Source organism: Mustela putorius, unplaced genomic scaffold, assembly GCF_011764305.1.
Source record: "Mustela putorius furo isolate JIRA1106 unplaced genomic scaffold, ASM1176430v1.1 tig00000145_pilon_pilon_pilon, whole genome shotgun sequence".
Lineage (NCBI taxonomy): Eukaryota > Metazoa > Chordata > Mammalia > Carnivora > Mustelidae > Mustela > Mustela putorius.
The window spans coordinates 4,657,100-4,670,755 of NW_025421294.1; the positions used below are offsets into that span (position 1 = coordinate 4,657,100).

The following is a 13,656-nucleotide window of genomic DNA, read 5'->3' on the forward strand; positions in this document are numbered from 1 at the left end:
ATGTAGCTGATTGTAATTCTATTAGAAATCACCTTCAGAGATGAAGCGGAAAATAGAGACATAAGTCCCAGTGCCTATGGCAAACAAAGAAAAAAACACCTATTGATGTATCCAAACATTCATTATAATTCCCCACAATGCACAAACAGGGGCATAAGCCAGAGTTGGTAGATCCACTTTGAACTTCCTAATTTCTTTTGTTGGTTTTTTTTTTTTTTTTTTGCCCTTGGTAATTTCTACACCCAACAAGGGTCTTGAATTCATGACCCTGAGATCAACAGTCACAAATTCTACCGAATAAGCCAGCCAGGTGCCCCCGACTTCTTAACTTCTAATGCGTATATATACAGTACTTGCATTATTAAACAATACTTCAACACTACCTAAAATGAAGTATACTACATTTTGTTATGAATATGTTTCCAAATTATACTGCTAAATATGGAAACTGGGGTTTAAATACATGAAAAAGGAATTATGCTTACAAACCTATTCTCTAAGCATTAATTATAGATCCTCAATGAAAGAGGCTATTCACATCTGATTTCTCAAAAGTCTTAACTTTTAATTTAATTCAAAAGCTAAACAGTTTTGCTTCACCCAAATCAACCTCATTAAATAATTCCCAAGAAATGATAACTTATCAAAGCAAGTTTTTTATTTCTCCTTGCAAAGAATAAGAAATAATTAGCACAGATAAAAGAGTTCTTTAATTATCACCAATAATGGAACAGAGTTAAATGAATTTAGTCTATAATCTCAGTAAGTATTTCAAAACTGTTTGCTAAGCCTGCCAAAACAATCTAAGAATAATAACAGCTAATATGATTCTGTCATTTTGCTAAGTACTTTACACCCAGTGGTTCTCATCTGTACAGAAACCCTGCAAAACAGATACTATTATCAGTATTCCAGGATAAGGAAACTGAAACTCAAGAATATATTTTCTGCAGTGTTTTTATTTATTTATTTTTAAAAAGATTTTATTTATTTATTTGACAGAGAGAAATCACAAGTAGATGGAGAGGCAGGCAGAGAGAGAGAGGGGGAAGCAGGCTCCCCGGTGAGCAGAGAGCCTGACGCGGGACTCGATCCCAGGACCCTGAAATCATGACCCGAGCCGAAGGCAGCTGCTTAACCCACTGAGCCACCCAGGCGCCCCTGCAGTGTTTTTATTTATTAAGAGTTAATTTATAAATAACTTTGGGCCATGAAGATTGTCACTGGTTTCAGAAAAATATACACATAACAATTCTATTTTTAGGTGTAACATAAAACATACATCACACACAGACATATAACAATATGTATTAAAAACAATTTGCTCCTTAGTCTAAAAGGCTTTCATACCAAAACTGTTCAAAAACATGTGTGGTCAACAGTAAAGCCTATATATTCTCCTTTCTAGGCAAAACCTAAGAACTTAGAAATAACCTTTTACTCAGACTTCTACAAATATCCTTATCTGGTATACAGATCCAAGGGTGGTATTTAGTCTACAACAAAAGAAGTGAACAAAATATTTCCTGGTTCAATATTCATCATTACATGACACCTGACATGTATTCCTAACATTTAGCTAAAGAACAGAGAGTCCTATTATAGATGAAGTTGACTGTTTAATTTCAAGGAATCACTTAAGGAAGCATATGGTCTACATGTACCTCTAAGTTCAACTATCTACAATCCTGAGATACTGAATTATTTTCTCATTTTCAGAAATTTATCGACTAATTCTCCAAATTCCCTTCAATCTATTAAGAGTCTATGAGACTTAAAATTCACTTCACATCTATGCTGTGATTTGTTAATATTATAATTTTTAAAAATAAAGAAATTTTTAAGTTCCTACCATCCTCAGTCCTCGGCTGCTGAGGGAACATGTAGTTAGTAAGCACCATTTTCTGGGTCTCTGAATCAGTCTCTTTTTGAAGAGGTATCAGGGGTTTGGACTAGGGAAAGAAAATAAATGTTTAATTTTCAATAATCCTAAAGCAAATACATATCCAGCAATTCTTCTGAATAAGTACTCATCATTTTTTCTATAAAGTACCAATGTGTAGATTACAAAAGCAAGATTATATATACATAAAAAAAACTTTTAGGCACTGATTTGAAACTTGTAAGGATCTTAAAAAAACAAACAAATAAACAACCATTTAGTTTTTAGTGTAAAACAAAACCCATGCTGTACTGCAATTATCACTGGTTATCAATACAATTTTAAAACATTTCCAATACCAAGTAAATCCACAGCCCAATAATTACTTATCACAGTGATTTAATAAAGCTATAAAATAAGCCTTTCCATTTTACATTATTGTGCCCCCTTTATGTTATCCTTCCCCTTTGGAAAGAGGCTTTTAAGGAAATAATTTAGAAGGTTTAGTCCAGTTATCTGCAGATTAATTCTAGCTGAAAAGAGAGTACTTAAAACAAATACGAAGTTGTAACCTGATTCTCTCTTCTCCCTGTCTCCTGTCTACCTTAATGATACCACAAGTTACTCAGTGGTGAAACTATAAATCCATCATTTTGGACCTCTTTTTTTCTTAAGACTTCTTTCCTAACTGGTTATAAAGTGATTTCAATTTATTCTTAAGAAAACTAGTAACTTTAGCCATCATTTTAACTTAAAATCCTACCAATCCAAGCCTTAGTCAACTCTAAATAGGGAGGGAACTACCCAATCTCTCCCTCACCTGCCACCCTACCAAATAAATCTTTAGACTTTTGTGAAAATTTTGCAGCTAGCTAGTTCCATCCAATAATCTTACTCCCAGTCAAATATTTTCCTCCATGCCTCTCAATTTTTCTTGGTAAACAAAATGCCCTGCATCTCAAACATCTTCACTGAAAACTTTCCTTGATCTCCTCAGATAACAGAAATGGTAGATCTATTCCTTTCCCAAACACAGTGCTCTCCTTAAGTCTTCTCAAATGCAGGGGTGCTTATTCTCCCATAGCTCATAAACCCTGGGTTGGAGGGTAGATTCAGAGCTTACAAATACTGTGAGATCATCACTTGTATCTCTTCAAGTGTAAATAACTGTTCTTTTGTGGGATAGTCAATTGTGCCTCTACCATTCTGAATTCTGCCTCTTTCATTCTCTCCTTTCCTAATTATCTACTGACCTTCCGGCAGTATCCATCTATTCTTGATTCTTTTATGACAAATCTTTCCACAGTCATGGATAATTCAACAGATATAAAATGTAAATGACATGGTCATGCTCTTAACCCACTGAAGTCTTAGGAGATGAGGAGTACGTGAGAAAGGGGAAAGCAGTCAACTTAGATGGACATAACAGAATTATTTAGAGGCTTTTCAAAACTAATTACCCCAGGGTGCCTGGGGTAATGCCTCCCTTTGGCTCAGATCATGATCCCAGGATCCTGGGATTGAGCCCCGCGTCTGCTCTGCAGAGTCTGCTTCTCCCTCTCCTTCTGATGCTGTTCCTGCTAATGTTCTCTCTCTCAAATAAATAAATAAAATCTTTAAAGCAAACAAATAACAAATCACCCTTGAAATAATTCTAAAATTAACTATGTTAATAACTGTAAAATTCTATAAATATATTAAAATGCATTAATTGTACACTTTAAAATGCGTGAATTTTATGGTATGTGAATTATATTTCAACACAGATGTTATAAGAAAACTAATTATCTGTTAATTATGGAGTACAAAGTCAGAAAAAGAAATTGATAACTATCTACCAGTCTCTCCATTCCCTAAAACATCTAACTCCAGTGATCTCTATTCCCGTTTCTTTTTAAAAATTTATTATTATTTTTTGTAACCTCTACACCCAACATGGGGCTTGAACTTATGACCCGGAGATCAAAACCTTTGCCATAATTCCCACAATATATCCAATAAATATTCATCCTCTGAAATCTGGAATCACAACAAATATTTACTTATATTTGGCCTTTATATGCCAAAGTACTATGACAGGCACCAGGTATACGATTACCAATTTAGGAGAGCTTACGATGTATGAAAGGTAAGACAGGTGAGAGCAAAATGAGACATTAAAACATGATTTAAGTACAGGTTAGAGAGGATACAGGGAGTAACAGAACCCATCAAAGGTGTTCATTTATCACAATCTCGAGTGATTAGGAAAGCACTCCTGAGAGAATGCCTTCCTACATGATGAATGGGCATTACCAGGTGAGAGGGGTGAACAATGTTCCAAGAGAGAACCCATTTGGGGATATGAAAATGAAGGTATAAGGGATAGAGATGAAGACAGGATGAGTGAGGTCTTGAAGGATACTGTATGGAGAAAGAAGTCATGAAATGGTTTTAAGTAGATTAGTGCTGGAACCAGATAAAAGGATCACTTGAAGTGTGGTTCAGAATGAAATCAGGGTGATATAAGATTGAAAGTGGTGCCAACACTGGAGGCAGAGACCAGTTAGGAATTTCAATAGTCCAAGTCAACACTGTCCAGCATAAATACAGAAGTGACACTAAAATGAGAACCATAGATAATTTATAAATTTTTAGCAGCTACATGTTTTTAAAAAGCAAAAATAAGTTAAATTTTGATAATGCATTAAATTTAGCATATCCTGTATATCTAAAATATAATTTTGATGTGTGATCAAATAACAATTGCAAATGTGATATTTTATTTTCTTTGTTTATATTACATATACAAAATCCAGTGTACATTTTATGCTTAGAGCACATCTCAATTTGGACTACACTCATGACAGCAGTGCCTACTGTACTGGACAGTGCAGGTCTAAATAAAAGGTAATACACTATATGATGAACAGTAGTTAAGATTTATACATCCAAGTGGCACCTGAGTGGAGAGGGAAGGAGAAGTGGACTTCCTACAGGGCAGGGGCCCCAACATGGGACTCACTCACTGCCAGGACACTGAGATGATGACCTGAGACAAAGGCAGATGCTTAACTGAGTCACTCAGGCACCCCTACGATTTTTTTTTAAGATTTATTAATTTATTTTAGAGAGAGTGTGCCAACGTGGGTGGGGGGAGGGGAAGAGGGAGAGGGAGAGAATATTAGGCAGAGCAACACCTGGGGCTCAATCTCATGTCCCTGAGATCAAATCAAGAGCTGGATGCTCAACTGACTTAGCTACAGGTGTCCCCACTACAATTTTTTTTTTTTTAAGTAATTAACAGATGTGGAACAAAGAGATGAAAATGAGAGAACGTTGTAAATATGAAGAGATTGTTTTAGATACTAGATAATTTCACTAAAAGAAGTCATCTGGCATAATTTTCTGGTATTGATTTGCTGCAATAGTGCTATTATACTAAAAGTCTGAGTCCTTAATACCAGGAGCTATGTCTCATAACTCTAAGTATCTGGTATAGCCAGGGCCCAGCAATGTTCTGAGAATCCAGATGAAAAATTTCAAAACGTTTCATATTAAATATTCAATTAAGAGATCAGAAAATTAAGAGTTCCACATATATATGAACTGACACATTTAATGATGATGCAATAATCACTATGTTCAAGCTGTAATAAAAGCAAAGGTATCATCATTTCAGTATTTCCTTAACTTGCAGAACAAGGAAATACTACAATCTGATTCAAAAGTGTGGACTGACAACAGCTTAAGGCTTTTAGGATATTAATAAGAATTGGGTAAGAAAAAGGATCTTGGTTAAGAAGTCTGGAGAATCCTGAAGTGTAGACAAGTGGGTTTCTTTACTACAGCAACACATAAGGGTTGTTAATATAATTCAAAAGAGGATATAATACAGTCTCCCAAGCAAATTTAACTATGGAACTTAAGAATATCTTATAAGTCTAGTGTATCCAAAACCCTGGGAAAATATAGCTTTAGATAATTTATTATAGGATATTGCTCAAGGTCAAATACTAAGCATTAAAAGGATCAGCAAACTGCATACTCTATGCTTAAAAAAAATAATCAGTAAGAAATACCAAAGAATAGATATGGAAAAAAGATTTCCTCCTACTTACAGATAGTAAGTTAACCCCTATTTTGTTTTGAACCTAAAATTCAATACTTAGCCAATATTATACAGGAGATTTCTTCCCAATTAAACTAGAACGTTTACAAAATCTACATTGTGAATCCTAAGATTGAGACATTTCAAATTAAACTAAAAATATTTTGCCAAAGTTTTTCTCAGGTGAATGATAACTACTCTTTGCAAGGATAAAATACTAACATTTATTTCTAAGACCAAGGCAAATACAGAGAGACCTATCTATTAACTGTCCAAATGGAAACTTAACTAGAGTACTAAGATAGATGCACTGACCTGACCTTTTCGCCTTCCATGAACTGTAATACACTGAAATCAGTATTTCATTCCCAACGTTCCACTAAAACTATGTACTCTTCCCAGGGTCAGCAACTACTTCTACCTTAACACACCTAATGGCCAATTAGAAGTTCTCATCTACCCAAATCACTGGCAACATGTGGCACAGATGATCTTTCCTGAAGCACTTTCTTCAGATAATTCTCTGGATAACATACTCTCCTGGTTGGCTGGTCCTTCTTATTCTCCTTGTGGTGCCACTCTCTTTCCTGTGCTTAGTCTTTGATCTTCTCTTCTTCTCTATCCTCTCTCCCTACTAATTTTATGCAGTTCTATGGTGTTAAATGGAACATCTGTAAAATACTGACTCCCAAATTTTATCTCCAGCCAATACCTGACATCCCTACATTTCTTCTCACCATCTCACTATCACAATAGTTGAAGGCAAGCAACACCTCCTTCTAAACTACTGCAACCGCCTCCTTACTAAACTTTCTCCTTCCGAAACAGAATATTCCACCAATAACCTTACCACCTAACTATGGCCCATTCCTCACTCAAGTGTCAAAACGATCTTTTAAAAAATGTTACCTCTCGCCATTCCCTGGCAAGAAATACTTCAACAGATTTCTATCTAATTCAGGGTAAAACCCCAGTTGGTTACTACAGCCTACAAGGTCCTATGTGATCTAATTCGTTTTCCTCTCTGATCTAATCTTACTCAGTTCTCTTCCTTGCTCACTGTATTCCAGCCATCAGGGTTTTTATCTATTCCTCAGTTACAACAAGCTCATTCCAGTATTGGGAACTTTACTTTAATATTAACTTAACTTTATTAACTTTATTATTAACTTAGCTTTAATATTTAAATGTACCTCCTTTTCCAACTCACTGCCCTAATCTATGCATGACTCACTCCTAATTTCCTGTGAGCATCTGCTCTACTGGTGCCCTTCCTTAGAGAAAGACACTTTATTCCTCTATCACCCTATTTAAAACAGGATGTTTACTCTTGCCCTCCTATTCTTCTAATGCCTATCAGCTTCTGTTTTTCTTTGTAGCTCTGACATACTATTACATAATTACTTGTTTCTATCTCTTGAAAGTGTAATCTCAATAAAAATATGACTCTCTTTGTTTCACCAATATATCTCAAGCTCCCAAAGCAGTTCATGAACTATTGTAAGCCTTCAATAAATTTATTGAATAAATGTTTATCAATCAAAGGTAAGTCCAAGGAATAATTCTTAGTTCCTTAGAAACATTTAGGATGTGTGCAAGTTCTCCCTCTCACATCAGCCCAAGCTGCCTTCAAAAAGACAAGAACTCCTGCCACAGTTTTATTGTATTTTTTAAGATTTTACTTATTTATTTGTCAGAGAGAGAGCACAAGTAGAGGACAGAGCAGGCAGAGGGAGAAGCAGGGTCCCCAATGAGCAAGGAGCCCGACGTGGGGCTCAATCCCAGGACCCAGGACCATGACCCAAGCTGAGGGCACATGCTTAACCAACTGAGCCACCCAGGCATCCCTCTACCAGTTTTAAATTCTATCAGTTACATAATAATTATCTACTCCCTCTCATATTTTTAACCTCATTCTCTACATAGCCTCCTTGAACAACCTATAAAAATGTTCTCTAATACTAAAGGATTCCTTCTTACATTGCCCCAAGCTACTGGTTTATGTTCCTCTCTTCTTTCTTATCCAGCCTTCTTAAAAGCTCAATCAACAACTGTATGCCTCCATTCTCTCATTTATTCATTCCTTAAATTGCATCAATTGGGTTTTTGTTCTAATGTATTCCTAAAACTACATTAGCTATAGTCAAAAGTTGGCAAGAAATAATGTATATTTTCCAGATTTTATTTGAATTGACTCCCCAACAGCATGTATCCCATTACAACTTCTTCCTTAAAGCCAGCTACCTCATCCTTAACTTGAATCTACTATCATAAAGTTTTTCTCCCACCTCTATGGCCACCCTTTCTAAGTCTTGTAATCCACCTGTCACTTAAATGTTAGTAATAAATACATAAATAAACATATGAATGTTAGTTCCTCAGGATTCATCCATCCCTAACAACTAAATAAATAAATTTATAGACTCCCTTTTGAGAAAATAATAAAAGATATGAAACCACTCCCTAAAAAAAGTGATTAAGATGATGAGCTGAGCTCCTGTATCTTTTCTTGTGATGGAAAACTTTTGAAAAAATTTCTTAATAAAACAAACAAAATGAATAGGTCTATAATGTCCTGGAGAAAAGGAAATTGTGCCTTCAGGAGCAATACTGAGAAATCCCAGGAGGTTCGAAATTTAAAGAATGGACAAACCCAGAGCACAGAAATCACAGTCTAGAACAAAGTCGAGGAACCTGGGGGATCATGGCCACTAGAATTATTCTCTAGATGCCTACTCAGATATATCAAAGGTACTTCAAACTTAACATGCCTAATTGGAACTTAGTATCTTCCCATAAACCTATTTATTTCTGTTGTGGTTCTTCATTTTGATTACCAGATCAATATCCAGCGAGTCACTCCAGCTACATCTCTGAGGCTCATCTTTGCTTTTACTTCCTTTCTTCTCACACGCGTGCATTCTTCATATATTCTACTGATGTGGCCTTTTAAGTTATGCCTTAAATATACCCACTCTTCCCTGGTCCTGTTATTACCTTACTTCAGCCAACATGTTCTACTGTCTTGAGTATGGCAATGCCCTCCAACCAGTCTCTTCTGCTTTCACACCTGGCACCATCACCCCTGCTAATCCATCTTTCACAGTGCAGTTCAAAAAGCTTTCTAAAAATAACAATCTGATCCTACTACTTGCTTGTTCATGTTATACTAGTTCACCTTCAACTACAGTAGGTTGACATGTATCAGAGGATCAATTCTTCCTCTTAAACTAGTGGCATATATAAATAACTGATTATAACCATGATGACCAAATGCCCAATTTGCCTGGGACATTCGCATTTTACACATGCTCTTTTGACAGAATTATCATAAAGCTCCTTTCACTCTCAAAAGTGTCCTAGGGGGCACCTAGGTGGCTCAGTGGGTTAGTCCTATGCCTTCAGCTAGGGTCATGATCTCAGGGTCCTGGGATCGAGCCCCACATCGGGTTCTCTGCTCAGCAGGGAGCCTGCTTCCCCCGTTCTCTCTGCCTACTTGTGATCTCCCTCTCTGGCAAATAAATAAAATCTTTTTAAAAATGTTTGGAAAAATAATAAATTGACTATTAAATTTCTATAGACATATGCCACAGAGGATCACTAAAAACTTAAAGAAGTTAGAGAATATCGAGTCTGATTTTTTTTTTTAAGTTAGTAAGAAATCACCAGTTTATTGAATGAAAAACCCAACATCCACTCAGTCCTTCAAGCCCCACCCCTCTCTGGCCCAAGAGAGCAGCTCAGCCTAAAAAGACGCTCTGGACAGCAGGGCTGAGCAGGGGCTAAGGGGCTGGAGGAGTTTGGGAAGGTATGGAGAATGAGAAAAACACTTTTCGAAATGAAGTTTGAGTCTGATTTCTTAATCAATGTATCTTTTTACAGATTCAAGAGAAATTAGACAAGTCCAATAGGATTTATTGTTTTGAATCTACAGAAACTACACAGAAATATCTGTATCTCAGTATTTTCCAAGATTTTTCTTATATATATTTTAAAATGTACACCAGAGTATAACTGCTCTTAAATGAGCCCATGTAAATTATTATGCATAATCATTTAACACAATTGGAATTCCAGTAATTTACAAAATCAGAATGCCTACCTGATTATCTGAGAGCCACATAGCAGTCAATTGTTGCAGCTTTGTAAAGCTAAAGGGCAAATTCTTTAACCTGTGGGGAAAATACAAAATTAAAATAACAAATGTTAAAATGTAAGAGCAAAACCTAACGGTCTTCTAAATAATATTGTATTACTGAGTATGAAAATAGGAGAAAAAAATTTAATTTAGGAGAGAACCCAATATAGGTCTTTGACACAGATATGACAAAATACTATCCAGTTTAATAAGAATCACTTTAAAAATACAATTCTTCCACTGAATTAATTCAGCTAGGGGGAAAATGGATAATCTAATAAATCCCAAAAACTGTCTGCTAGGAAAAATGTTAACCATCCCTACTTTAATGCAAATACAAGAACACATTAAGCATGTCTCATAATACTGCTTTGAATATTTTATTTGTACTACTACAGAAAGCCTTAGTGATAGTTTGTTATAAAAACTGTACTGTTCTATTTTTTCTTGTGAGCCAGGACTTTCATATTCCAAAGACTACTTAAACACTATAATGAATAAAAAACAAAGTGATATTAACAATTCATCAGAATGCCAAACTAGAACAGCACCTATTTAAAAAGAATGTCTACTTAAACCTTCTACCTTATTGATGCTTATCCACTCTGCTATGCCTAACTTCCAAGGCAATTTGCTAGAGCCTAGGGCTAGGGCTGTAGCTTTGGGGTACAAAGTATGGGAAGAAATGAGGACTGAATTTTTTAAAAACAGGCAGTGGTTATTCTAAAATAAAATGGAACAGTCTGAATACCCTAATTAGAAAACTGGGCTTACACTAAACCTCTACTTTACAAGCTAAATGAGTCATCTGAAATTTGGGTTTTAATTTTCTCCTCATAAAATAACAATACCTACAGTACTATTTCATAGTGTTGTTTTGAATACTTTGTAAGATGCTATGAAAGCATAAAGTAAAAATGCTCTACGAATGTTCTTTTATCATTATTAGTATCTTTACCTCAGGAAAAATTATGGACAGGTTGTTCTTAATTTAACATGATTCCAATTTAGTAATTCTAGTGATCTACTTGCTCTGCACCTTGACTGTGTTGCCCAAGCTATGTGAATGGGTGCCTAATCACGTCTCTGCTCCACTCAGCAGCAGTATTAAGGTGAAGATATGACTATAGGAATATAAAAGGTGACTATAAGCAAAGAACAGCTGCATAGCTCAAGCGATAAGTTGTATTGCTGAAGTCAACACAAAATTAACTATGGTAAATTACCACAGTATTAAAAACCACAGGTAAAATCAGGTCATTCTTTCAAATGAAAATTCTAAAAACAAAAAATATTGGGGCGCCTGGGTGGCTCAGTGGGTTAAGCCTCTGCCTTCGGCTCAGGTCATGATCTCAGGGTCCTGGGATAGAGCCCCGCATCGGGCTCTCTGCTCGGCAGAGAGCCTGCTTCCTCCTCTCTCTCTTTGCCTACCTCTCTGCCTACTTGTAATCTCTGTCTGTCAAATAAATAAAATCTTTAAAAAAAAAGAAAAAACAAAAAATATGTAGGAAAAGAGCAACATGCATGCCGTTTTCTATCATACTATTTATAAAGAAACTTTAATTTTATCCAATCAATATTTTCTATAAATCAACATTATTACAAACCTATTGTCACTTAAATTGATGACTTTTAATTTTTGCATATCACCCATTTCCTCTGGAAGTGTCTCAAGTTTATTGGAATGGAGAAATAAGACAGTTATATTTTTCCAGCTTCCAATCTGAAGGAGAAACATAAAACTGGGGATCAAAATTCTGGCCTACTGCTTAATAGACAGAAGTAACATATCATTTATGAAAGTAACGAAAACATTCTTCTCATTTATAAAAGGAAACACATTTTCTCTTTTCAGTTACTAATTTCCATGTGTAAATAAAAGTATTCAAGTATCTCTGTAAATCAGTATATCTGATTGTTATTCAGAAAATAGATAACAGTTACATAATTATTTCTAAAGAAATAAAAGAAATAAAACCACACTGGATAGCTATAATGAATAATATAGAAAAAATAAAGAAAATGAAAAGCAAATTTAAAATACAATACCTCTGGGGGTAACTGTTGTAAATAATTATGATCTGCAGCAAAGGTTCTTATATTAGTAAGCTGTCCAACAGATGAAGGCAAAGCTTCAACTTCATTGAAGCTACAGTCCAGTTCTTCTATTGACACTAACCTAATTAAAACAGAAAACACACATTATTTTTAAAGTTTCCTATACATAATCCGAAACTTAAGAATATATCAATATTTGAACTTGACTTCAACAAATCCAGAAAAACTCTTATTTCCACTAAACTTAATTTAACAATAAAAATATGCCTACCTTTATTAAAAAACCTAGCCAACCTGTAACCAATTACTTATTTAAATGCTTATGGAATCTCCTTTAGCTGCTATTCATGCACTTATCTGGAAATATATGTGATTGAATGAAATGTATACATACTATTTATAAACATAAATATATAAAGCTGAATGAAAGTAAAGTCTTCTAGTGATTCAGAAAAATCTTACCCTCCTATAGAGTCTGGCAGATACATTAATTGATTTTCATCTATTTTAAGAGTTGTTACATTCTTCAGTGAACCTATTTAAGGAAAGAAATAACACATAATTTTCCAGCTTGAACTAGAAGCAAGTCAAACAACAGTCAATGTGAGCACACATCAATCATACAGAATTTTCTTAATCAACCTATCTAAAAGAGAAACCAACCCAACCTCATTAATCTGTACTCCCTTACCCTATATTTTCAACTTTTACCAATATATCACCTTTTAACATTAGTGTGTATTTATCTATTTTACTCCTGTTAGAATGCAAGCTTCATAAAAGGAGGGACTTCTGCCTGCTTTGTTCACAGACCTAGCACTGCTCCTTAAAATAATGTCAAGGCACAAGTGAGCACAGGCAAGAAGGAATGGTAGGTGTATAAAATTCATAGGTATATGGTAAACTATTCTGTGTATTCTAAATGCTAAAACAATAAAAATGGAGCTTAATATCAAATTAAAACTGTTGAATAAGTTATAGTAGAATCTGCAAAATGTAGCCTGAGCTAAAACAGCTAAGTAACTCAATGAATAAAATACATAAAAATATTTTTTTGGTTTTTATGTTTAAACATCATGAAGATGGCAAGATTTATGTTTTTGGTTCTTGAATCAAAATAATTCATTTTCCTTGAGGCATCATCAGACTAAAAGCAACTACAAATATAGAATCTCATGGAATTTGCTAACTGGTTTGTTTTCTCAACTTTGAGTCTAAAATGGAGACTGAAAAAAAGATACTAGGTAAGGGCTATGAATAGGTATTATAGTTTAGATAAATCAACTTCTTTTTAAAGAGTTTAAATTTTATTATAGTGATAAACATGACATTTCCTTAAAGAAAAATATAGTAATGTCAACCAAGATGTAAAATGTGTAACTGATCACACGAAACAATTCAACTAAGATCTGTGACTGGCAGTACAATAAAACTAGCTCATAACATATAAAATTTGATATATGAAAGCTTTAAATGAAACAATGGCAA

The 13,656-nt window shown here is 34.7% G+C and overlaps 1 protein-coding gene across 11 annotated transcripts in view; it reads right to left on the reverse strand.

The window, feature by feature from the left end:
- Window positions 1–13,656, reverse strand: part of ERBIN (erbb2 interacting protein) — an 80,762-nt gene that overhangs the window by 35,256 nt on the left and 31,850 nt on the right. For all 11 annotated transcript variants that reach the window (XM_045075276.1, XM_045075270.1, XM_045075279.1 and 8 more), the window contains exons 10-14: window positions 12,631–12,703; window positions 12,160–12,289; window positions 11,718–11,833; window positions 10,075–10,144; window positions 1,853–1,952 (exon numbers count right to left, since the gene is read on the reverse strand). In XM_045075276.1, coding sequence (XP_044931211.1) covers window positions 1,853–1,952; window positions 10,075–10,144; window positions 11,718–11,833; window positions 12,160–12,289; window positions 12,631–12,703 — 489 coding nt within the window. The remainder of the gene's footprint in view (window positions 1–1,852; window positions 1,953–10,074; window positions 10,145–11,717; window positions 11,834–12,159; window positions 12,290–12,630; window positions 12,704–13,656) is intronic.